The sequence below is a fragment of the Leucopleurus acutus genome, assembly GCF_964270905.1.
Source record: "Leucopleurus acutus genome assembly, chromosome: 8".
NCBI classification, from domain to species: Eukaryota; Metazoa; Chordata; class Mammalia; order Artiodactyla; family Delphinidae; genus Leucopleurus; species Leucopleurus acutus.
In genome coordinates, this window is record NC_139151.1 from 48,617,864 (window position 1) to 48,641,164 (window position 23,301).

General features: G+C 38.5%; 1 protein-coding gene across 6 annotated transcripts in view; it reads left to right on the top strand.

The window, feature by feature from the left end:
- The window catches only part of DLG2 (discs large MAGUK scaffold protein 2), an 812,656-nt gene that overhangs the window by 38,279 nt on the left and 751,076 nt on the right, over positions 1–23,301 (top strand). For all 6 annotated transcript variants that reach the window (XR_014326386.1, XM_082844899.1, XM_082844903.1 and 3 more), the window contains exon 2: positions 17,388–17,441. Coding sequence is in view for 3 of the 6 variants with exons in the window: in XM_082844899.1 (XP_082701025.1) it covers positions 17,388–17,441 (54 nt within the window). In the remaining 3 variants the exon portion in view is untranslated. The remainder of the gene's footprint in view (positions 1–17,387; positions 17,442–23,301) is intronic.

Below are 23,301 nucleotides of genomic sequence, written 5' to 3' on the forward strand. Positions count from 1 at the left end.
ATGATGCCATTCATTATTTAGGATATCCAAATAAATCCTTAAAACACACATCTTTACAATGATGCATTAATAAGCATGTTAAGGAAGTGAAAAACTATATTGACTCAATCAGTTGCCTCCTTTAGAATAGACCTGGTTATCTTTTAAAATAAAGTACTTGGAAATGAATAGTATGTAGGAAGTGTAGGCATACATTGATGTAGCTGACCTGAAAACCTTCACTGACCTGAAAACTTCACAAGCTGTCTGTGCATCTCCTGTGAGTGTGGATTACTAACACATCATTAGAATACAGAGCCACCTAGATGGTCTGGACCATCTCTCACGCGTGCAATAAGCCATAGATCACAAGTGGTTTTTCGGTCAGTGCAGTTCCGTGTACTAATAATAAACCTGACATAAAATCTCAAGCTATAATACAGTCTTCCCTAGAGAACCTCCACATACAGCCTAAAATATACACTGGAGAGGGGAAACTTAAAGCAGCTGTTACCTGGATAGCGTACTGCCCAAAACACTCTGTAGAAAGAAGGAAGACAAATTATAGACTCTCGAAGTTTCAGTATTTGATTTCACATAACAGATCATGCCCTGTAATGATGAGGTGGAGATCAAATCTGGATTCTCAGGCTGGTTCATCTTCTTGACCCAAGAGCCTTGAGTATAAAACAGCAATGCAGAATTTCCCACATCTTTAGCATAAGTGCCGGCCAATGTAACCTAAATATTTATTGAATGAATGCCTAAGAAAAAGCTCTCTCATGAAGTCCTAAAAATTAGTTCCATCAATGGAACTGTAAGAGCATCCTTCTAGATAGTCAGTATCTTTGTATATCAGCAAATCAAAGGCTTTGCTGTTTTATCACTCAAATGAGCAGATACGCTTGTAAAAAACTGTCCCATGTTTAGTAGTTATTTTCATAGAGACTTGCCTGTGTTTCTATTCACTTATTAGTTTGTTCACTTCACTCAGATTTTATTGAGCCCCTACTATGTTCTAGGCATGGTCCTAGGCACAGGATAAGGACCTGAAGGTACACTTCAACCTCTTTGTGACACCATCACTTTGGAATAGAGACTGCATTACCCCTTGCCCAAATGGTACCTTACTGTCTTTTGTTGCCATGAACAAAGTTGATTTTCCCTGCGCTGGTAGTCATCATGTTTGGATTTGGTCTAATGTGAGGTTCATGCAGCTTGCCAAGCGTTGGTTCAAATACTAAAATGCATAAATCAGGAGAATCCCTGAGGATACTTACATGGAATTCTGCCCACCGGGAATTTTCAAATGGACACACAAATCACTCTAACACCAGATAAAAAGTGTTGAGTCCCTTAAGTACCCATGAATTACTGTAAGAGTTAAGAAAAGGGGTGCCGGGCTTCGTGGAAGGGTATCTCAGCTGAGTTGTGAAGATCAAATAGAATTTTGATATGTAGTCATGATGGTGGAAGAGGGCATTCCAAGTAGAAAGGAATAGTAAAGGTACTTACTAATGGTGTAATCGTGGTTCGTTTTCCATCTGATCATTCACTTAACCAATATTTATCAGATACTTTTTATGTATCAGAAACCGTGTAGCCTAGGCATATAGCAATAAATAGCACAAGTTCAAACCCTACCCTGAGGGCATTTACATTCAAATGGATGAGACAAACATTAAATGAATAGTTACATATACATCTGTACTGCACACTTGAATCCTATCCTGTGAAAGTTCTTCATAGCATTTCTCAAAATTGTAACTTAATATTGCACATATACATACACATATATATCTATGATCAGAATAGTACAACAACTGTAGATATTTTGCAAAGCCACTACAAACAAAACAAATAAATCATTCTTTCCCAAATGTTTTGTAGTCTTAAAGCACATGTTAATTTCTTTAGCAAACAGTTAGTACATCCTGTCTGACACATGCTGGACTTGATACTTCAGTATAAAAGTGATAGTATTTATTGAGCACCTATTGTGTGTCACGTACTGTTCTAAACCCTTCACATATTATTTCACTCAGTTCTGTCAACAGCTCTCTGATGTAGGCACTATCATTTCCATTTTACAAAGTTTACAGAGGTTAAGTAACTTCCTCATGATCACATAGCTAATAAATGGAAAGGCCAGGCCTTGAAACTAGTTATCTGGCTCCAGAGCCCATCTTCTTAATAGGTTCACTAGAATAAGGAGGAAACCACTGAAACCAAAACAACTGCAGCACAGCATGTTAAAAGCAGTAATCAAGGGATATACAAACCACAGTAAATGCAGCAAGGTGGGAGTGATCCATCTGCTTGGAATGGAGAGGAAAGATGACCAAGGAAGACTGAAAAGAGGAGAGAAGTCTTTGGATGGTTTTAAAATAGTGGTTTATCAGATGAAGGAGGAGAGTGAGTCTGCAACAGTAGGTGCAAAGGCACTTAGGCCTGAAAGAACAGTATGGAGTGAGGGATATTTATCAACTTTCCTCAAGTCCTGATCTTCCTCTTTGAGCATTCGGAAGGAATGTTGGGAACAACAAGGATGAGAGTGGGGTCATTTATTTAAGGTAAAGATCCTGTAGGTCAATCAGAAAGGAAGAACTGAATACTTATGGAGTCTTAGAAGAAAATCTCCGCCCACAGGTTAACACCTGTCTATGCCTAGAACTGAGGAAATATACGTGGAGAAGCAGAAAAAGCTTGTGCACAAATATGAAAGAATGAAACAAATGTAGAAAGAGAAAAGCAAATAAGAAACCAAGTGGTCCCAAAGAAGGATAATGAGAGAGATGAGTCCGCCAGAAATGGTGAGAGGTTGGGAGAGGCTGGACTGTGGCTTCCTGGGTCCCTCAGAACTCCCAGTTCTTAGTTCCTATCTATCAAGTGCCTAACTGCTGAGCTTCTTCCCCTTTTAACCAGATATGTTCACATTTTGCCTAAGCTAGTGCAAGTGGCTTTCTGTTCCCTGCAACCAGAGAACCTTCATTACAGCAGGGACTGGTTAGTGCCTAGTGGTCCAGGGACAGGATCCATCCCTACACGAACGGGCAGAACAACAGCTGGAGAAAAGGTGAGCAAATCGACAGAGTACATTAAGCCTCAAGGTGAAGTTCCATCCTTCAAGACTTAACTCACATCCCCTTCCGTGAGACTTACCTCATACTATGTAACCAAATGATATGCCTTCTCCCTCATTATTTCAACCCTGATTAACACTCCTTGAAGAAAACTAAGAGTAGGAAACCTACTTCCACATGGCTTTAGTCTATACTTTCTCCTTTAATCATCGCAGTACCAATATGAAATGGCCCCAATATTATTGTCTCCATTTTAGAGGATCAGTACCTTGTTTAAAATCATATAGATGCTAAGACCAGGAGAGAAACCAGGCCTTCTGACCCTAATCCCACCTGCCTTTCTCCTTCACACCCACCGTGGTACTTTGCCCTATTTCTCTTGTGATGTTTCTCTGCTTTGTATTAGACGCATTCGGGGGATTTCTCTTGTTTCCACAGGACACTGTAAACTCTTTGCAGAGCAAAACCATGTGTTTCCTCTTCCTAGATTCTGCAGCCCCAAGTACAGTGCCTTAAATATGATGTTTCCTAAACAAATCTGTATGGGCTGATTAATACTTAAAATGTAAGAACTTAGGCAGCAGTGAGATGATAATGAGGAAATAATTCTTCTTGTCTCAAATACATCCTTGAAACCTGTCTCCTCAGCTCAACCATCCCTTCCACAGACCCTGCCTCCAGCCCCTGAATGTCAAATTTGAACCATCATAAGCTCAGGTCAGCTCTAAATAGGATTTGTTCAATGATGAGTTTCAGTCCTAGTTCATGGTGTTCCAAGTGTGTTTTGTCCTTTCTGGATTCTAAATATTACTTGACTCATCATCCTCAATCATGCCAGATGCCTTTTTCTATTTCATTCCTCTTAGCCTCACTTTGCACTTCTGTCTAGTAATACCCCAGTTTTTAGTCTATTTCCTTCCAAAGAATATGAACAAGGCTATTAATGGAATTTCTATTAGTAAAGGAATAAAGGTGACACATAATCTATAGAGATGTTCAACCTAAAGGGGAAGGAAAGAACCGTATCTGAAGTGACCTGGATAATTGCAACAGCCTGGATCTGAATGAACATTTGCAGATTTGTGGTAAAATGGAATGAAATTGTCACTTTTGTTTTTGAACAAAAGGCAAAACTTGCCATCTTCTTATCTTCCTCTCTTGTGCAGTTTGCATTTCTTTGACTGCTGGTCTTGTGATTTCTGTGCATAGGTATCTGGAGTCCGTGAAAAATTAACGCCCAGTGCAGGATGGCTTCTCTTTGTATCAGTATCGCTCATTGTAAAATGTTTGTGTTGACTCATCAAAATGGGGTATTAGTGCAGATATATGTTATGGTACAACAGAGTAAGCCCATCCTCTGCTTCTCCCACTTTCCTCACCTACTCCAGAAATTACAAAACTAGGGCCCCAAACATATTTGTTACAGGACAGAAAAGTAGACAGTTGCTCGGGGTTAATAATAGCAGTCTTCCTACAAGTAACAAAACAAAATTAAAACACACACATATCAAACCCTCAAAACCTTTAATAAGCTAATACTAGAAAAATAGTACTCTTTTAAGCTTCGTTTAGATATTTTTATTTAGCAGGAACATGCCTAAGAACAATGGAGCTTCTAATGTTTATCTTGTGTAGACACCAGAAAATATACTGTACTAATGTTTTTACTATTGCTGCTGCTGAGACCCCCCACTACACTATTACTACTACCTTAATATTTTCCTTATCTTTTTTTATCTTACTGCAATTTTCAAAGCAGTGTAAACTAGATTCTCTCTCGTCGCAACTTTGTAAGGTAAGCAAGACAGGTTTTAATATCCCATATTGTTCATAAGGAAAGTGAAGTTCAAAAAATTGAAGTGGCTGGGGTCAGAAGTGGTTAAGTAGTAAAACATACTGTAGTAGGGCTAGAGTCTGAATCTACTGCACTTTTGCTCAGATTCAGAGTTTTAGCTTAAAAAAATCTAGGTCCAAATCCTGGCTCTACCACTTGCTATCTTGGGTAAATGCTTAACTTCTCTGTACCTCACTTTCATCCTCTGTAAAATTAGATATTATACAGATATTTTTAGGTTTGTTTGTGGTTTAAATGACATAATGTGAGTTAAACCCTTAGCAAAACAGCTAAGCAAAGAAAGTGACCAGTAAGGATTGCCATTATTAATGTTGCTGATTTTTAATAATTAGCCCAAATGTATCCTTTTACAAATTGTACAGGGTGTTTCGTTTGTTTGTTTTGCATAGGGTTTTTATATATTATCCCATCTGCTTCTTGAAGAAGCACATTAGGTTGACCAAATAATAATTTATAATCTCCATTTGTACATGAACAGATATTTCAGAAAGGCTAAATTATTTGACTAAGACCATCATAAAAGTAAGAAGAAATGTCTTAAATCTTAGATGACCCAAATCCTAAACTCTTTTTATTACTGCTTTTATGATATTAAAAATTAGGTTAGTATTAAAATCAGGAATCATCCAATTCTTATTAGTAGTTGAATGTAGCCTTAGAAATAATTTAGGGAGTTAAGTGACCTGATCAAGTTCTGCAATGGTTCAGCCGTCCCTAGATGCCTCATCTGCTGACTCCAGGTATAGGGCTGGGAGGTGCTCTTCCTATAACATAAAAGCATAACATGCAAATGATGTTTGTCAAGTTAAAATGGGCAAGGAGGGGGTCATGAGATGTAAGGTTACAAGCATTATATTCATAAGGAAGTCATCATCTCCTTTCCACTTGGTTGGGGAAATCCTTTATAAAACGAATGAAGGTTCCGAAGTATCTGAGTTTATAATTCCAGTGGACAAAGTGGTCTGAGAGAACAGAGGAGAGTCAGCCTGGGAGCCATCATTTCACTCTCCAACTTGTGACAGCGTCCCCATGTACCAGAGAACAACCTCCTCTCTGCCTTCTTTCTCTTCATTTCATTCTCTCTCACTGCTACCCTCTTTCCTCTAGCCCACTGCAACAGATAATATCCCTTCATCTTTCCTCTGATAGGCACAATTGTAGCATTATCCTAGGCCCAGGAGGAGGTAAACTGGCGAACAGAACCCTTGCTTGCAGAATAACAAAGGGTAAGAAAGCCACTGGAAAACTGAGAAACCCAAAGTAACATAGATATTGCCACTCTGGGGAGCTAAGGCAGCTGCGGGGCTAGGAACTGGGTGGCATTTTTGGACCTAGAGATTTGTAGGCTCTTGGCTGTGAAACAAAGAGTTCATTGCCTAGTCAATGACAGTATACAAACACATCTGCAAAATATATTCTTTGGCACCAGCAATTGCTGGCAGTATTTAGCCAACCTCTATTCTTCTAGTCCACATTCACTTCTCCTTTTTATCTATTCTCTCCCCCATGTTTTTCCTCATTGAAAATGATTTCAAATAAGACATTAATTTTGAAGAAAAAGTGGATAGAGGGGAGATTAATAGACGTATAGATGTTTTCAGCATTTAAAATAAGGGAAATTGATCTAAAATGTTGTCTACTCTGTTTTTTCCACAACGCGGCCCAAGTGCCATCGTTTAAAAGCAGGTATTGAAACATCTTCCAGGCCTAACATGAACATAAGAACATTATCTCTTACTAATGATGAAATAGTAAACCAAACTCACACCTCCTTTTCATCTCTCTCCCTTACATTTCCTCTCATACACACCCCAGAAAAGCATTCTAGATATGAAATATTTTAAGACTTTCTCCATGGCTGTTATGTTTTAAACTTTGAGCATATTATCTAGTATCAACTTATGATTGGTAGGGGAAAAAAATCAAGCAGACCTTAGGTGTTAAGAAACTTTTCCTGGAGTTAAGGCTTATCGAACATGGAGAAAGGCAAGAATGGAAGAAAGAGCTTGGTGATAATTCTCTGTTTCACTTCAAATCTTTTTGTCTCTTTAATATGGAAGAGAATATTTTGCCACTAATTGCATGGTCTTATGGCCAGAAAAGTAACTTATTCACAAGAAAAACAGAATACAGGCTCTAAACATGATCATACAAAATACAGATTATAAAAATGATCATAAGTGGATTTTTGAGGTGCCTTGTCTAAGACGTCAGAACCTCATCCTTTATCCAGTTCATTAGAAGCCACTTTATATTATTGATCTTTTCCCAACTAGACTTTTGTCTTTTTTCTGCATGCCTGTCTTAATGTCATGTCTTCAGACTTTCTGTATCTGAATGATAAAAGCAGAGATCATCACCATCCAGAAAGAAGACTTGTATAGCATCCCTGCCTTCTTTCCAGTATTTCCCAGCAGGTCCAAATTTATGATGAGTGAAATCAGATCCTTGATGAGACATAGACTCTTAGAGGTCATCCATCTCACTCTTTATTTCTCAAATATAAAAATAAATTGGGAGGCTCAGTGAATTGCCTTTTCACTGTGAGTTACTGAACGTGATGGGTCAAATAAATGTCCGGTTTGGGGTGGATCTTTCGGGATATATCTTCACGCTCATCTGAGAAGTTTAAGAAATTCTGAGGATGTCATTTTACTTTTTTGACAATCTTTGAGTCCTTAGCTTTTTCACCAGATCCCAGGCTTCCTCTCACCTCTCCAACTTCTGAAATATACGGCGGGGTAGTAAATTAGAGCAAGGAACATTTCCTCGCTCCACACAGGGTGGTGATACCACAGAAATATGGATTTGGAGTCAAAAAGAGTGAGCCTTGGCTCCTCTCACTTTTAGTCTAGTGACCTTGGGCAAGTTTTGTTACAGGTTCATGCCGCACTCTCCTTATCTGTATAATGAGCATAATTATAGCATGCAACTCATAGGCTTGTAATGAGAAGTAGAAAAGAATGAGTGTAAAGGAACAGCATATGGTAGACACTGAAGAATCTTTCTGTTTATAACTTTCCCTAACTTACATGCCATGGTTCCGAGTAGCATGGTCTGTAGCGCAGGGTAGCTCCAGATGCTATCAATAGCACCAGGCAGTGTGATACAACAGCTTGTCACCAAGGGGCAGCGTGCAATTACCCCTTTCTACCCATTTCACCTAATCTGTTGCCTCACAGGTTTCTCATGAATCTTCTCTCTTGTTGCTGTGGTTCTAGTTCCAAAGGTTTAAAAACTCATTAACAAACATCTTTTGAGTATACTGTATGCCAAGCACGGTTAGGAGTGTTGGTGGAAGTGGCTGGTGAAGAAATGAAGTAGGATGAGGGCCCTGCCCTCACAATGACTACAGTTTCATCAAGGAGATGCAAATGTCACACATGAACCACTTAGCCATCAACATACGTGTAAGAACAGAAAGAAACGTTCATTAAGAATGGCAGAACTTGGTGCTTTCACGTAATTCCTTTTCCTTTATATTTATAATTTAATGTGAACTGAAGTAGTACAAATAATGAATGTTTTAAAATTTGAGAGGGGCAGGATGGACAGATTGAGGCCTGCAGTGAGGATTGAGGAAGCATTCATGGAGAGTCTGGGGCTTTAGATTGTCCTTGCAGGATGGAGGGAGCTTGGTTAGGAAGATAAGAGAGGGGACCATGATTGGTTCAGGATGTGGGAGAAGGAAGAAATGTAAACAGTGACCTTATAGTAGGCATAAGCAAGGCGTTTGCTTGGAGTAGTGAGAGTCCTGGCCTGACGGAAGTAAAGGAGATGAGAGAAGGAAACTAAACAGCAATCACTGATTGATCACCCACTGTGTGCAAGGCCCTGATCCAGGTACCACAGAAGAAACAGGCCCCACCTCAGCCTGATGAACCGGCTTTGAGCAAGATTTGACAGCTTGCTCAGAATTCTGGTACCCTAAGTCTGGAAAATACAACGGGACTGCTAAGATTATAGCTCTTCAGTGGCTTTGCAAAATGGAGCAGATGGTATCCACATGGCTCTTTCCAGGAATAGCACCACGTGGAGTGAAACAGTGAATTAAGTAGGTATGGTTGTTGTGGCATGGGGCACATTGACTAAACCACATCTGAGATTTGAGCTAATGACTCCATTCTTCGTGCAAACTTCAGAGAGCATTTGCACAAATGAAGCAGTTAGATCTGTCAATGCTCAGTGTGAATCAGTGGGATTTGTGGCATCATGGACTAATAATGGGAAAAAGCAAGGGGCTCACAGTCAGAAGACCCAGGTTTGAATCTCAGCTTTGCTTTTCTCTAGATGTCTGACGTTGGGAAATACACTGGATCACTCTGGGGTTCTGTTTACTTACCTATAGACAAGGGAAAGTTCCACCAGTCCCTCTGGGGTTCTGTGAAGAGCAGATAAGAAAGCAGAGGTGAAGAGCTTAGCATATTTCCTGACACACAGCGGGTATTGGTCAATGAATGTTAGTTCCCTTTCCTCTGCCTGTGGGAATGAAATGATCTAGTGTGTGTGGACACACATCATAAATTATGAAGCATGATATAGGTGGCCAATCTAATATAATTATCTATTTGAGTTTGGGTGATGATCTACAGACCTAGTTTTGGTGAGTCTTTTATTTTAGCCTTTTACACTAACTGCAAAGAGGTATGTGGAGAGGGTGTAGGATGGAGGTCTGAAGAGTCTTCATAACAGCTCAAGCAATTTATATCTGTTTCTCCAAGTGGGATTGATTCTAGAGAAATATAGTAAGAAAAACTCGGTTTAGTTCTGGGTCTTTACTTTCTGTGCCTCATTCTCCAGGCTGCCCCATCTTTTCTGTACTAGGGATAAAGAGGTGCCCAACTCAGCCTAACTGAGGCCCTTAGGATATCATTCATATTTTGTAAAATATTACAGTACCTTGTATTTTAAGGGAGGATCAAACAGACATGTTATCACTTTAATCCAAAGGGAAGAAATACTAATGGTGTATTTTCAAAGATCAATGAAAGAACTTGTGTTGACTAAAACAGACTTCTGGCTACGTATCAAATTTTAATAGGGAGCAGAAGCAAATATTTTGTATGTAAGTGTTACCCACTTTGGAACTAGGCTGATAGGTTTGACTCTTGACCTTGCCGTTACCAGCTGGATGACCTTGAACAAATTGCTTAACATCTCTGTGCCTCAGTTTTCTGTAGAGTGAGGATATTATTTTTTTATTATTAAGAGAGTTCAGGCAAGCAGAGATGAATCAAGTTCAAGCCAAACATAAATCTGACATTCTTCCTTCCCATTTTCTGAGCCAGTCTGGTGGTAAGCTAGGTAGGTAATGATCCCTGCGTTTTATTAAGTGCTAGGGAGAGGAACCAGGGTATTAGCTTCCTCCAAAATTGCTCCCTTGAGATATCCTGCCATGACCATTAACCTGCAGTTATGCCTTGGCTAGCCAAGCCTTGGGCGCTCACATTGATCACTCACCCACTCACCTGGTATTGCCTCAGTGTCCTCACCTGTGAGGGGGGTTCCCCTATGTCACTGCAGGGTAAGGGCAAACCAGGTGACAGGCCAGAACCACTTGGCGCTGCTATTGGTGATGACTCAGATCAAATTGCACCCACCTGGCCGGTCTCGCGGAGAGGGAATATGAAAAGGGAGAGGAAATCCAGGAAAGCAAGAAATAACCACAGTAATAAATAATATAACCTTACATCTATAGAACACCTCTCTTTCTCACTTCACGTGCATTATTTCCCTAGCTAACTTCTTGGGAAATAGGTTAACTGGAAAATAGCATTGTCCCATTTTTTAAGCAGGGTTTTGAAAGAGATTAAGGGACCTAGAAACCCTCTGAGAATTGGGAATTGAATCTGAGTCAGTACGGTGAGAAATTTCTCTTCAGACTGGCAAAGAGAAACTAGCATCTTTCGGGGCAGAAAATAACTGCATTTTTCGGCCTTAACTGGAAAAACTCAGGAGAGGGAAGCAGGAGATGTTGGTGGTTACCAGCATAGGTTCTGGGGCTGGAAAGGCCTGGGTTTGACACCTGGTTGTGATACCTCTTAGATTTGTGACCTTAGGCAAGTGATTTAGCCACTTTGAGCCTCCCCTTCTTTCTTTCTTTCTTTCTTCTTTTTTTAAATGAGAGTGATAATGTTTTCCTTAGAACATCTTGGGAAGTGAATGCATTGATGTATCTTAAGTATTTATCACAACCCTGGAACATAATATTCATTCAGTAAATGCTTAATATTTTATTATTGTTATTCTTGTTGCTATTATCCTGTCTTCTGTTTTTATACTAAATAATTGTGAGCTCTGAGGCATGCCTCTCCCTTTCTCTGTCTCCATTTCATACTTGTAAAATGAAAGGTAGAATTAAATGATTCTTAAGGCCTCAGCTTCAAGTTTTATGATTCTCGAGTAGATTTGTTCTTCCTGTTTTGTTTCCTCGTCTCTCATATAACCATCAATATGTCTTTAATTTAATTTACCAAAGAGTTGGTAAATTTAAGAGTTGGTAAATTTAAGAGTTTGGTAAATTTAATTTACCAAAGAGTTTCTTTGGAGCTTACTCAAAGAAATCCTGATTGAGTCAGCCTGCATGTGCCTGTGCTTCGCCTTCTCCTAAGTCGTGGCAACTTCAGGCTTGTTCATACAATGCACTAGGGCCAGAGGGAGGAGGGGCAGGTTTTGGAACCATCCTGGATCAAGGTGGATGTCTAATTTGGCTTTCAGCTGGCCTCTGAGTTGTTGGTGAACAGTCAAAATTAGAATCTAAAGAGTTCTGGTAAAGTGTGATTCCATTCTGAAAGGCAGTAGAGTATGATTGTCAAGAGCATGGACTCGGGGTTGGGAGGAGGATAAATTAGGAGTTTGGATTAACAGATACACACTACTATATATAAAATAGATAAACAACAAGGACCTACTGTATAGCACAGGGAACTATATTCATTATCTTGTAATAACCTATAATGGAAAAGAATCTGAAAAAAATACATGAAAATGAATACATATATGTATGTGTAACTAAATCACTCTGCTGTATACCTAAAACTAACACAACATTGTAAATGAACTATACTTCAATTTAAAATATGTTAAAAAAATAAATAACATAAAAGTATATAGCTTAAAAAAAAAAAGAGCATGGACTCTGAGCCAGACTGTCAGATTGTTTGGGTTTGAAGACAATCTATTTACCAGATGTCTGACTTTGGGAAAGTTACCTAACCTCTATTTTCTCACCTGTAAATTGAGAATAACAGTGTCTCATTGGGTTATGTGAGGATTAAATAAGTTAATTGATATAAATAAGTGCCGTGTAAGTATTTGCCTTTATTATTATCCATCCCAGTGTTAACATATCAGGAGATCTGTGTATGGTGGGTCACGGTACCGTGAGATTCCAGGTAGTCATGATGCTCAGCCAGTGATGATCAACCAGGCAACTACGGATCCTTCAAGTAGGTAAATCCTGGTATCTCCTTCGAGTAAGAGTAGGACCCTACCTGCGGACAACTAGGGGTGTGTGGCTCCACCCAACAGATTGTGGGAAAGAAGGAGAAGGAAGAAAGGGTTTCAGTCCAGAAGAGAACTACAGGCAGTCAATTGAGGCAGAAGTCCCCCCAACCACATCACAGTTTTTAATTTCCAGAATGGGCCAACATGATGGAGGATTAGGGAGAAAACCTGATAAAAATAACATTGTCCTGAGTTCAGTCTTTAGCATACCAAATCAGTACTTAATGGGAGGTATCTCATTTCAGACCTGATTGGGTATGTGGGTAGTAACCCCCATGTTCTACTCCCCTGGTTAGGATCGGGACATGGTCTGATTGGGGCTCACCCTGATGACAGCCCTCTGTGGGAATTGTGAAGCTAAAAGACTGTTAATATGGTATCTTGTAGCATCCAATCTAAACCAGCTAATATTTATCTTGAGGTTCTGGGCTCTCCACCTCTCTCAGTGAAATCATATGCCCACACAAATGGACTCATTTTAAAACTGTCAGTGAGTTCCATTTTGTTTTAAGTTGTCATGCCACACTGTAGATAGAGCCTGTGTTACTTCTTGCATATTCAGGAGGCTTGTCCTTTAAGAAGATAAGCCAAAGATTCTAGGCCCGCAGAACAGCTCACAAGTTATTCTTGCCATATTTACCTCCTGTTAATTTGGCCTGCTGTCAACTACCTGCCTTCTACCTGCATGTTCCAGGTCAGCTGAAATCCTTGCACAATTCCTAGCCGCATCAACGTTACTATTCAGTTCGTGCTGTATCTGGGTCACTTGGCTGTGTGGGTTTCTCTTCTTCTCTACTTCGCTTCTTAAAAGTTTAGGTATAGGCCTGGATTCAGTCTTTTGACCCTCCCGCTGGTTAGCCTGTCCTTGTCGGACCTAAGCCTCGCAGAGTATGTTCTTTGACTGACTGGCTGCTCTACCACCCCTGCCGATACCTTGCTTGAAGGGTCTTCCTCTGGCTGGGTGACCACCCGCCCATTTATGTCAGAGGTATTTCACAGATCTGGCACTTAACAAGTATCACATCAGTTGGAATTAACGAACTTCTTTGAAAATTTGCATTCACTATATAAGATTCTTTATTAGTTACATTCTCTTAGTGGCAAGCAACAGAAATTTAGTTTCTCTTTTACTATCATAAGCAAAGTTATTGATGTAATATTCGGGTATCCCATGGAACCCAAGGACAGGAAGATGGCAGGAATTTATGAATAACTTGATCTAATAATTTAAATTGTATCAGTATCTTCTCTGCTTGCATCTGGCTTCTCTATGATTATCTTTATTCTTCCCTCTTGCTATAAACTATTTTTTTTTTCCACATGGAAGAGAATGTAATATAAGAGTCAAACCATTTACATCTTATAGCTGGGTCGTGCAAGAGAGATGCATTTTCTTAAGCCTTTATACTTACATGAAGACAAGCCTTTAAGCTTCTGGTTTAAAGGAGAGTTTTTTTGGGGGGGGGGGGGCGATTTGTATTTGATACTGAAATCTCTTTCCAGTTAATGGAAATAAGCATATTGAAGGGGGATGCTGGAATCTGCTAAGTCATCCATTTGACTTAGGGGTTCATTTAAAGAGAATATCCAATATGGAGAGAGAAGGTGTGTATGGCGAGACAGTGTGAAGTGTGGAGATGAAGCTTAGAGGGAATTATCAAAGTAACTGGGGAACTGGTTTTCAGACTCAGAAACCAAACTTGATCAAACTAGGCATGGACTCACATGATCTCAAAAGAGAGAAAAGAAACAGGAGTCAGGCTGAGCCAAGAGAAAATCTGACATTAACAGCTGGAGAGAAAAGCACATTCATGGGCCATACCTAGAACTCTACTGCACTCTGTGTTACTACAACTTGGGGCTTTTATTCTCTGCTATTATGTGCCATTGAGTACCTAAAAGATTCCAGGAAGCTTCTGGGAAAACGGTCTGGGGAGGGCTGTGGGGGTCCTGGAGCAGAGCAATGGGGAATCTTTAGAAAGTCTGATGTAGTGGGATATTGTGTTATTCAGAATAGCCCACCCTGGCATCTCCTTGGCACTTACATCAGGGAGTTGCCAATGTCAGATGTATGTGATGTATGTTTGTTCACACAATCCACACACGTTTGTTCATGCATTTTTTGTGACTTTTCTAGATGTAGGAATTAACTGTGCTTCTGGATCTTTTTAACACCAAGAAGGAGCAATGAACTTTCCACATTACATAGACTGTATTTCAGTGCATAAATGCATAAATGCTTTTACATCCTGCATTTATGAAATAATTAATTATTATTTCAAAAAACTGGATAATTAAGTGTTGGTGCCTGGTTAAAGAAAGAAGGTGATAGTGGATATTGGAAAAGTCATCACAGTTTTGTTGGTAACATAAGATATTTTGAGGTTATCTCAGAAATGCTCTCCAAAGCTTTCAGTGAGATATTACTTTCCTTTGTACTATACTTTATAGCTACATTTAGTCAGTAATCCTACGTATTTCCTGAGCTCCTTCTGTGTACCCAGATGCTGTGAAAAAATCTAGGAAAGTATACAATCCTTGTCATTGAGAGAGTCTCATTGGAAAGACCAAATTTACATACATGAAATGGAAAATAGCAATAGAAACATACAAAGTGATAAATGTCATTGTATAGGAACTGGGCCTATGCATAATATTTATTTCCAGACTACATTAATGTAATTTATAGAAGGAAAACAAGAGTAAGATGAGTTGAAAGTCCCAAATCAAATCAATGCATACTTATTGATCAAAGTGTAGTAGATAATAAGGGGAAATACAAGGATTGCATATGATACTCAGAAAGTTTGAAGTCTAATCAAGGAGACAAGACACAAATCTTTTGAGAGTCCTGGGAACCAATTAGAAAGCACAGAAGAAACATCATCAAAACTAAAAAACAAACAACAACAACAAAAACCATTAAGGAATTACCAGTTTGCTTTCAACATCTAATATGCAGGATCCTGTGGCATCTCTTACCTTCAGGGTGGTCTTTGCTTTGCCTGGGTCTTACTTGCTGCTCTTGCTAGAGATCTCAAATCACTGCAGGCCTCTTGTGGTGGAGACTCCTAGATAATGGAACCATAGAACAACTCAGTGTGGAAAACATGGATCAGAAAGGCTGGTGTGAAATCTCAGCTGTCATTTTCTCTGAGCCTCAGTTTTCTCATCTATAACATAGAGATAGTGATAATAATGCCTCATCAGTATGGTTTTGTGGAGATTAAATTAGGATATATATACATATATATATTCTTATAAATGGACAAGTAATATGTGTTTAATAAATGGTAATTTTCATGATCTAATCAGTTCTTTTTAGTGCAACTGTGCCACTAACATAGTATTGAGATCTCTGGGGCATAAACAATTCACAAACCATCCAATGGTATTTTATCCTTATGATAGTCCATCTTTAGGGGCATTAACTAATGATAGCATTTAACATTGATTCTGAAATTTATGTTTACAAAGCACATTCAAATATATCACGTCATTTATTCTTCAGACAACCTTTTTAGAAGGTGATTATTTCTATTTCCATTCTACAGAGAAGGAAAGTGAGGCAAAGAGAGTTAGTGGGCTTGACCCCAGATCAAATTACCAAGAAGTTGCTGAGCCCCCAAATCATATAATCAGGAAGTTGCTAAACCAAACTTGAGCCCAGGTCTTCTGACTCCAAACCTCATGTTCTTCTCCCTATACTACAGGCCTCTTAACAAACACTGTTTTTTGGTGAGGTCCAGTGGAAACTGTCTTTCTCCAGAGCCCCTATTTATCCACAAGGTACTTGATATTAGGAGTTAACAAATAAACCATGAATATTTAGTTGACCAACTATGCAGATACGTAGAACAGGGTCGTGTTTTCACTGGCCAGTGATTTTAGTTAAAACCTGGAATTTTGTTCTGTAAAATCTGCTGGATTGCCATTGGTTTTGCCATTAGATTAGGATTCCATAGGCACAGATTGACATTAAAAAGCTGTTAACTCTGTTAACTCCAGAGGGCATAGCTAATGAAATGTCCCAAAGTTGGGTACTTGCGCAAACTACCGTGTCGTATAGGACAGCTCTCGATTAATCATGATGAGACTATTTCCTCTATCTAAATGAAATCTGCAGTTTGGGAAGGAGATTAAAGATCCTTCAGGGCATGAAGGAAAAGTTGCTGTGAATATTCTAGAAACAGAAAATAAAGATAGATCTACTTAATATTCATGAAGTCAGATTGGTTGATGCAAATAGATTGCAATCTCTTATTTTCTCATGACTTGGCTTGTAACACTCCTGTATCAGTTTTACACAGATTCCTATTCAACTTTAAAAGGAATGGCTGTATTTTGGACAATTTTTTTAAAGAAACTTTAGCATATATAATATGATTTTCTGTCACCTTTGACAAATTTTTAATTTTCTGAGGATATCTAAAGTATATCATCAAAGGTGCATAAACGACAAAGAAAAGGTATGACACAGCATGAAAAATAAGTAAATATATGTAAGATGTCAATAAGTGAACCCTTCTATTTTGTTTTGTATACAACATACTCTCAAAAGCCAGTTTAAAGAAAAGAGTTACATTGTTTTAGGTTTAATTTTGATTCCATGAGAGAGAAATCAAAATTCTTTAGCACAGCCGTTTCATAAAGAAATTTTTAACTCCTCGCCAAATTTATTAGAAGTCCTTGCCTCTTACACTGCACAAATCCTCACTTCCTCACCTTTGAGTTCTGTTGCCTACTTCATTTCATTATGTGGTCAATGTAGCAAACATATATTTGAAGGGAGGAGGGTGAAGGGGACTCTGAGCCACTTCATTTATCCCCCCCACAACACCTGACATAGTGCCTATACAGGTTCTCAAGAAATACTGTAGAGCTCTTGGTTAAATAAGTTAACAGATCCTATCTCAGAATAGACAACTTGTTATTTAAAACTTTTTTCTATTTCTCTTTTTTAGGCCAGCCCTGCTCCTATAATTGTCAACACAGATACTTTGGACACGATTCCTTATGTAAGTAACATTTTTATTAAGACTATCTTTAAAAACCGATAGAACTCAATCAGCTGAATTTAAAATTTTGTACATATTCCGTTTTACCCAATCCAGATAATCTCGTGAAATGATGTGTAGCATGAGTTCTCTTTTGAGTTTTCTTTTGATATTTGCTAACTCACAGCTTAGGCATGCTGACATTTTCCTCTTTGATTCATTGTTTTGTAAAGCACAAGGGCCTATCATGAGAAAAATAAACCGCAGCCAATTGTGATCAAATAATGTTAGTTTCTTCAGTGGTTCCCTGAAAAGAGATTGAACAAACTTCTCTGGGTTTCTTAATAAAGGAATACTCAAATCAATTTATATGATAGAGTCTAGAACATAATAAGTGATCATTAAATATTTAATGGATTTTGCTAGGCTTCTAACAAGAATTGGAACAAAATTTTGGGAGGGTGAATTCTATCTATATATAATAAGATGTATGGTTTTATAGAAGCATGGGGCATGAGATAAAAAGCACAGGCAGATCAGTAAAGCCCCAAATTCTGTATCTGAAATATAACCACTATGATGGCCAAAATTCTTGACGACAGTCTGGCTGGGCAGGGGTGATGGGAAAGTGGTGCTGGGCCACAGTGGTATGAGTGGTTGACTTCATGGAGGTCCATAAAGTCATAAAGCTTTGTGAGTCGCCCTAGCTGACGGATAGAGGAGAGTGATTTAGGAAGATGGGACACAGATGCATGCAGACAGAAGGTTTGAAGCAAAGAGAAGGGCTGCAGGCATAATGCACAAGAACAAACAGATCCCTGGTCTTTGATTAAATGAGTACAAAGTGCTTGGTAAGTACTGGCTATTCTCAGTCTTAGACCCCAACCTCAAATGCCTACAAGGACCAAGCAAGTCACAGAAATAGATGGAGCAGGAGGCATGGGGAGAGAGGGGAATAGAGAGCATGTGATCTTCCAAAGTGAGAGCAGCTGCCACTTGGCTCCAGTGGGTGGGGACCAAAGGGAAATGGGATCAAGAGTTGCCTGATCATTCCGTTTCTCAAGAGAAATCAGAAATTTGAATTTTTATACAATTTTACAGGCAACTAATTCTCAAAAGTTCAAACCCTCTGTGCCAAAGTGTGTCTAGTCTAAAGGCTGCCCTTTGGGAGATACCTGCCTCAGAGGAACTGGAGGTCCTGAGCAGGTTCTGCAAGCCGGGACTCGGCCACAGGGGAGCAGAATGCCAGAAGTGGAGTGCAAGTTGGGACTTGATTACAGGGACAAGTGATTAAAACTGGGACGCAGGGTCAGGACAGGAATAACAGCGAGCTTGACTTTAATGCTGAATCACCTGAACTACTGAACTAGGGCTTCTTAAATCTTTCTGAACAAGAGTCATTTGGGGTCAGACTGGAAATGGGGTTAAGCTTACCGGTAGGAATCAAGTGGCCCCAGCTGTGGAAAGTAAACGACTCTGTTGGAAGGAAGCAAAGCAAATATTAAAGACACATAGTGTTCCCTATTCTATCTCTCACTCTTCCTACCCTTCTTTGTTTTTCAGACGTTTATAGTAGGATTATTGTATGCCTGACGCTGCTTTAAGCACTTATCAAATATTAACTCATTTAATCCTCGTAACAACCCTATGAGATAGGTACTGTTAATTTCTCCATTTTACAGATGAGGAAACTGAGTCATAAAGAAGTTAAGTAACTTTCTCAAAATTGCACAGTAAGAGGCAGAGCCAAGAATGAATCTAGGTATCCTGGCTGTAGAGTTTGAGATCTTACTTGACTCTGATCTTTCTGCTGCTTGTGTTTCCTCCTTCCCTCCCTCCTTCTCTGCCTCTCAGCTTGAGAACAAAGTTTTGTTACTTACTCCTCAGCAATGTGTAGCTTTGGGTGGATGACAAGTTGTCACAGAAGCTTAAATACCCTTGAGGCAGGGATCCATATATATATTAAGGGATTCTATGTCTTTAATATAATGAATCTCTTTACTATACCCATTGGCATCATCTAAAGCAGATGAGCAGTGCTTTGAAGTAGACATGGAGCAAAGAGACTTGACCGTGTTAAGTAGGACTGCTTTCTTGTGATAGACCTATATTTATTCAAAGCCTTCTATTAGGGTTTTCATGACTAACTTCCAGATGCCATCATGTACAAATAATTTATGAATAAGAATCTAAGGATTTTGAATAGACATGCTCAATTGGTAGCCCAACTGATTAGCTAGTAAAATCAGCCATGTATAACAAATTAATCAAATTGCTCTCATTCTCCTAAATATCAATTTTGTATCTGATTTTGAGTTCTTCAAAGGGATTTTTTAAAATTATCTTCAACTTTGTTGTACTTAATGCAAACCCTCTTTGAGCTTCCTTAAGGGTAGGATCTTTAGAGATGTTTGCTAAGTATGATGAAACTGTCCCAATTCTCATGGCAGTGTGTTGTTGAGCTATTCATTTACTCCTTCTGGACGTAAATTGATATATAAGATAGGAATTATAATATCTACCTCAGAGGTGTTAGTGAGGATCTCATAAGGTTATGTGTGTGAAATCATGCTTCATTAACTTCCAGTTAATGGGGGTTTATTTATTTATTATTTTATTCAATAAATACATATGCAGTAACATGTGCTAGACCCTGAGAGAATATTAAATATTAATATCTTCCCCCATGTGTGAGAAACATAACTATAATATGTATTGAAAAATGGCAGATTTAGCACACAAGCATTAATGTAGATCAATGTGCTTTGTGTCTGGACATAGGCCTAACCCTCCCTTTTGTTCCTGACTCACTGGGTGACCTTGAACAAATCACTGTTCCTTTTGCAGTCTATTTTCTCATTCCTTGGTGTTCTATACTTTGTTTTCCTCTTTTCTGTCACATGTTCTAGTTCACATAATTTCAGTTCTATTTAATGAAAAAACAAATTCAGAGTTCCCCAGAGCATTTCAGTCATGTTGCATAAGAACATTTCCTTCCTTAAAATATTACCTAAATGACAAATTTTAACTTATGCATTAAAGTCCTCCCCAAAAATAATTTCATTACAAGTAAATGTATTAATTTTGCCAAATAGCAAATTTGGTTTTAGAAATATATGGTCCTCTGTGAAGCCATCTGTTCCTGGACTTCTGTTTGTTGGAAGATTGTACTTTTTTTTTTTTTTTTTTTGGCGGTACGCGGGCCTCTCACTGTTGTGGCCTCTCCCGTTGTGGAGCACAGGCTCCGGACGCGCAGGCTCAGTGGCCATGGCTCACGGGCCCAGCTGCTCCGCGGCATGTGGGATCTTCCCAGACCGGGGCACGAACCCATGTCCCCTGCATTGGCAGGCGGACTCTCAACCGCTGAGCCACCAGGGAAGCCCCCTGTTGGAAGATTTTAAATCACAGTTTCAATTTCAGTGCTTGTGATTGGTCTGTTCATATTTTCTATTTCTTCCTGATTTAGTCTCAGATGGTTGTACATTTCTAAGAATTTGTCCATTTCTTCCAGGTTGTCCATTTTATTGGCATATAGTTTCTTGTAGTAATTTCTCATGATCCTTTGTATTTCCGCAGTGTCAGTTGTTACTTCTCCTTTTTCATTTCTAATTCTATTGATTTGAGTCTTCTCCCTTTTTTTCTTGATAAGCCTGGCTAATGGTTTATCAATTTTGTTTATCTTCTCAAAGAACCAGCTTTCAGTTTTATTGATCTTTGCTATCATTTCCTTCATTTCTTTTTCATTTATTTCTGATCTGATCTTCATGATTTCTTTCCTTCTGCTAACTTTGGGGTTCTTTTGTTCTTCTTTCTCTAATTATTTTAGGTGTAAGATTAGGTTGTTTATTTGAGATATTTCTTGTTTCTTAAGGTAGGATTGTATTGCTATAAACTTCCCTCTTAGAACTGCTTTTGCTGCATCCCGTAGATTTTGGGTTGTCGTGTTTTCATTGACATTTGTTTCTAGGTATCTTTTGACTTCCTCTTTGATTTCTTCGGTGATCTCTTGGTTATTAAGTAGTGTGTTGTTTAGCCTCCATGTGTTTGTATTTTTTACAGATTTTTTCCTGTAATTGATATCTAGTCTCATAGTGGTGTGGTCAGAAAAGATACTTGATACAATGACAATTTTCTTAAATTTACCAAGGCTTGATTTGTGACCCAAGATATGATCTATCCTGGAGAATGTTCCATGAGCACTTGAGAAGAAAGTGTATTCTGTTATTTTCAGATGGAATGTCCTATAAATATCAGTTAAGTCCATCTTGTTGAATGTATCATTTAAAGCTTTTGTTTCCTTATTTATTTTCATTTTGGATGATCTGTCCATTGGTGAAAGTGGGGTGTTAAAGTCCCCTGCTATGATTGTGTTACTGTCAATTTCCCCTTTTATGGCTGTTAGTATTTGCCTTATGTATTGAGGTGTTCCTATGTTGGGTGCATAAATATTTACAATTGTTATATCTTCTTCTTGGATTGATCCCTTGTTCATTATGTAGTGTCCTTCTTTGTCTCTTGTCATAGTCTTTGTTTTAAAAACCTTTACAGACAAGTAAAAGCTAAGAGAATTCAGCACCACCAAGCCAGCTTTACAGCAAATGCTAAAGGAACTTCTCTAGGCCAGAAACACAAGAGAAGGAAAAGACCTACAATAAAAACCCAAAACAATTAAGAAAATGGTAATAGAAACATACATACTGATAACTACCTTTAATGTAAATGGATTAAATGCTCCAACCAAAAGACATAGATTGGCTGAATGGATACAAAAACAAGACCTGTATATATGCTGTCTACAAGAGACCCACTTCAAACCTAGGGACAATACAGACTGAAAGTGAGGGGATGGAAAAAGATATTCCATGCAAATGGAAATCAAAAGAAAGCTGGAGTAGCAATTCTCATATCAGACAAAATACACTTTAATATAAAGACTATTACAAGAGACAAAGAAGGACACTACATAATGTGTCTTGGGTCACAAATCAAGCCTTGGTAAATTTAAGAAAATTGAGATTGTATCAGGTATCTTTTCTGACCACAATGCTATGAGACTAGATATCAATTACAGGAAAAAAATCTGTAAAAAATACAAACACATGGAGGCTAAATAATACTCTACTAAATAGCTAAGAGATCACTAACGAAATCAAAGAGGAAATAAAAAAATACCTAGAAACAAATGACAATGAAAACATGATGACCCAAAACCTATGGAATGCAGCAAAAACAGTTCTAAGAGGGAAGTTTATAGCAATACAATCCTACCTCAAGAAACGAGAAACATCTCAAATAAACAACCTAACCTTACACCTAAAACAATTAGAGAAAGAAGAACAAAAGAACCCCAAAGTTAGCAGAAGGAAAGAAATCATAAAGATCAGACCAGAAATAAATGAAAAAGAAATGAAGGAAACAATAGAAAAGATCAGTAAAAGTAAAAGCTCATTCTTTGAAAAGATAAAGAAAATTGATAAACCGTTAACCAGATTCATGAAGAAAAAAAGGAAGAAGATTCAAATCAATAGAATTAGAAATGAAACAGGAGAAGTAACAACTGACACTGCAGAAATACAAAAGATTATGAGAGATTACTACAAGCAACTATATGTCAATAAAATGGACCACCTGGACGAAATGGACAAATTCTTAGAAAAGCATAACCTTCCAAGACTGAACCAGGAAGAAATAGAAAATATAAGCAGACCAATCATAAGCACTAGAATTGAAACTGTGCTTAAAAATCTTCCAACAAACAAAAGCCAAGAACCAGATGGCTTCACAGGCGAATTCTATCAAACATTTAGAGAAGAGATAACATCTATCCTCAGACTCTTCCAAAATATAGCAGAGAGAGGAATACTCCCTAACTCAGGAATAC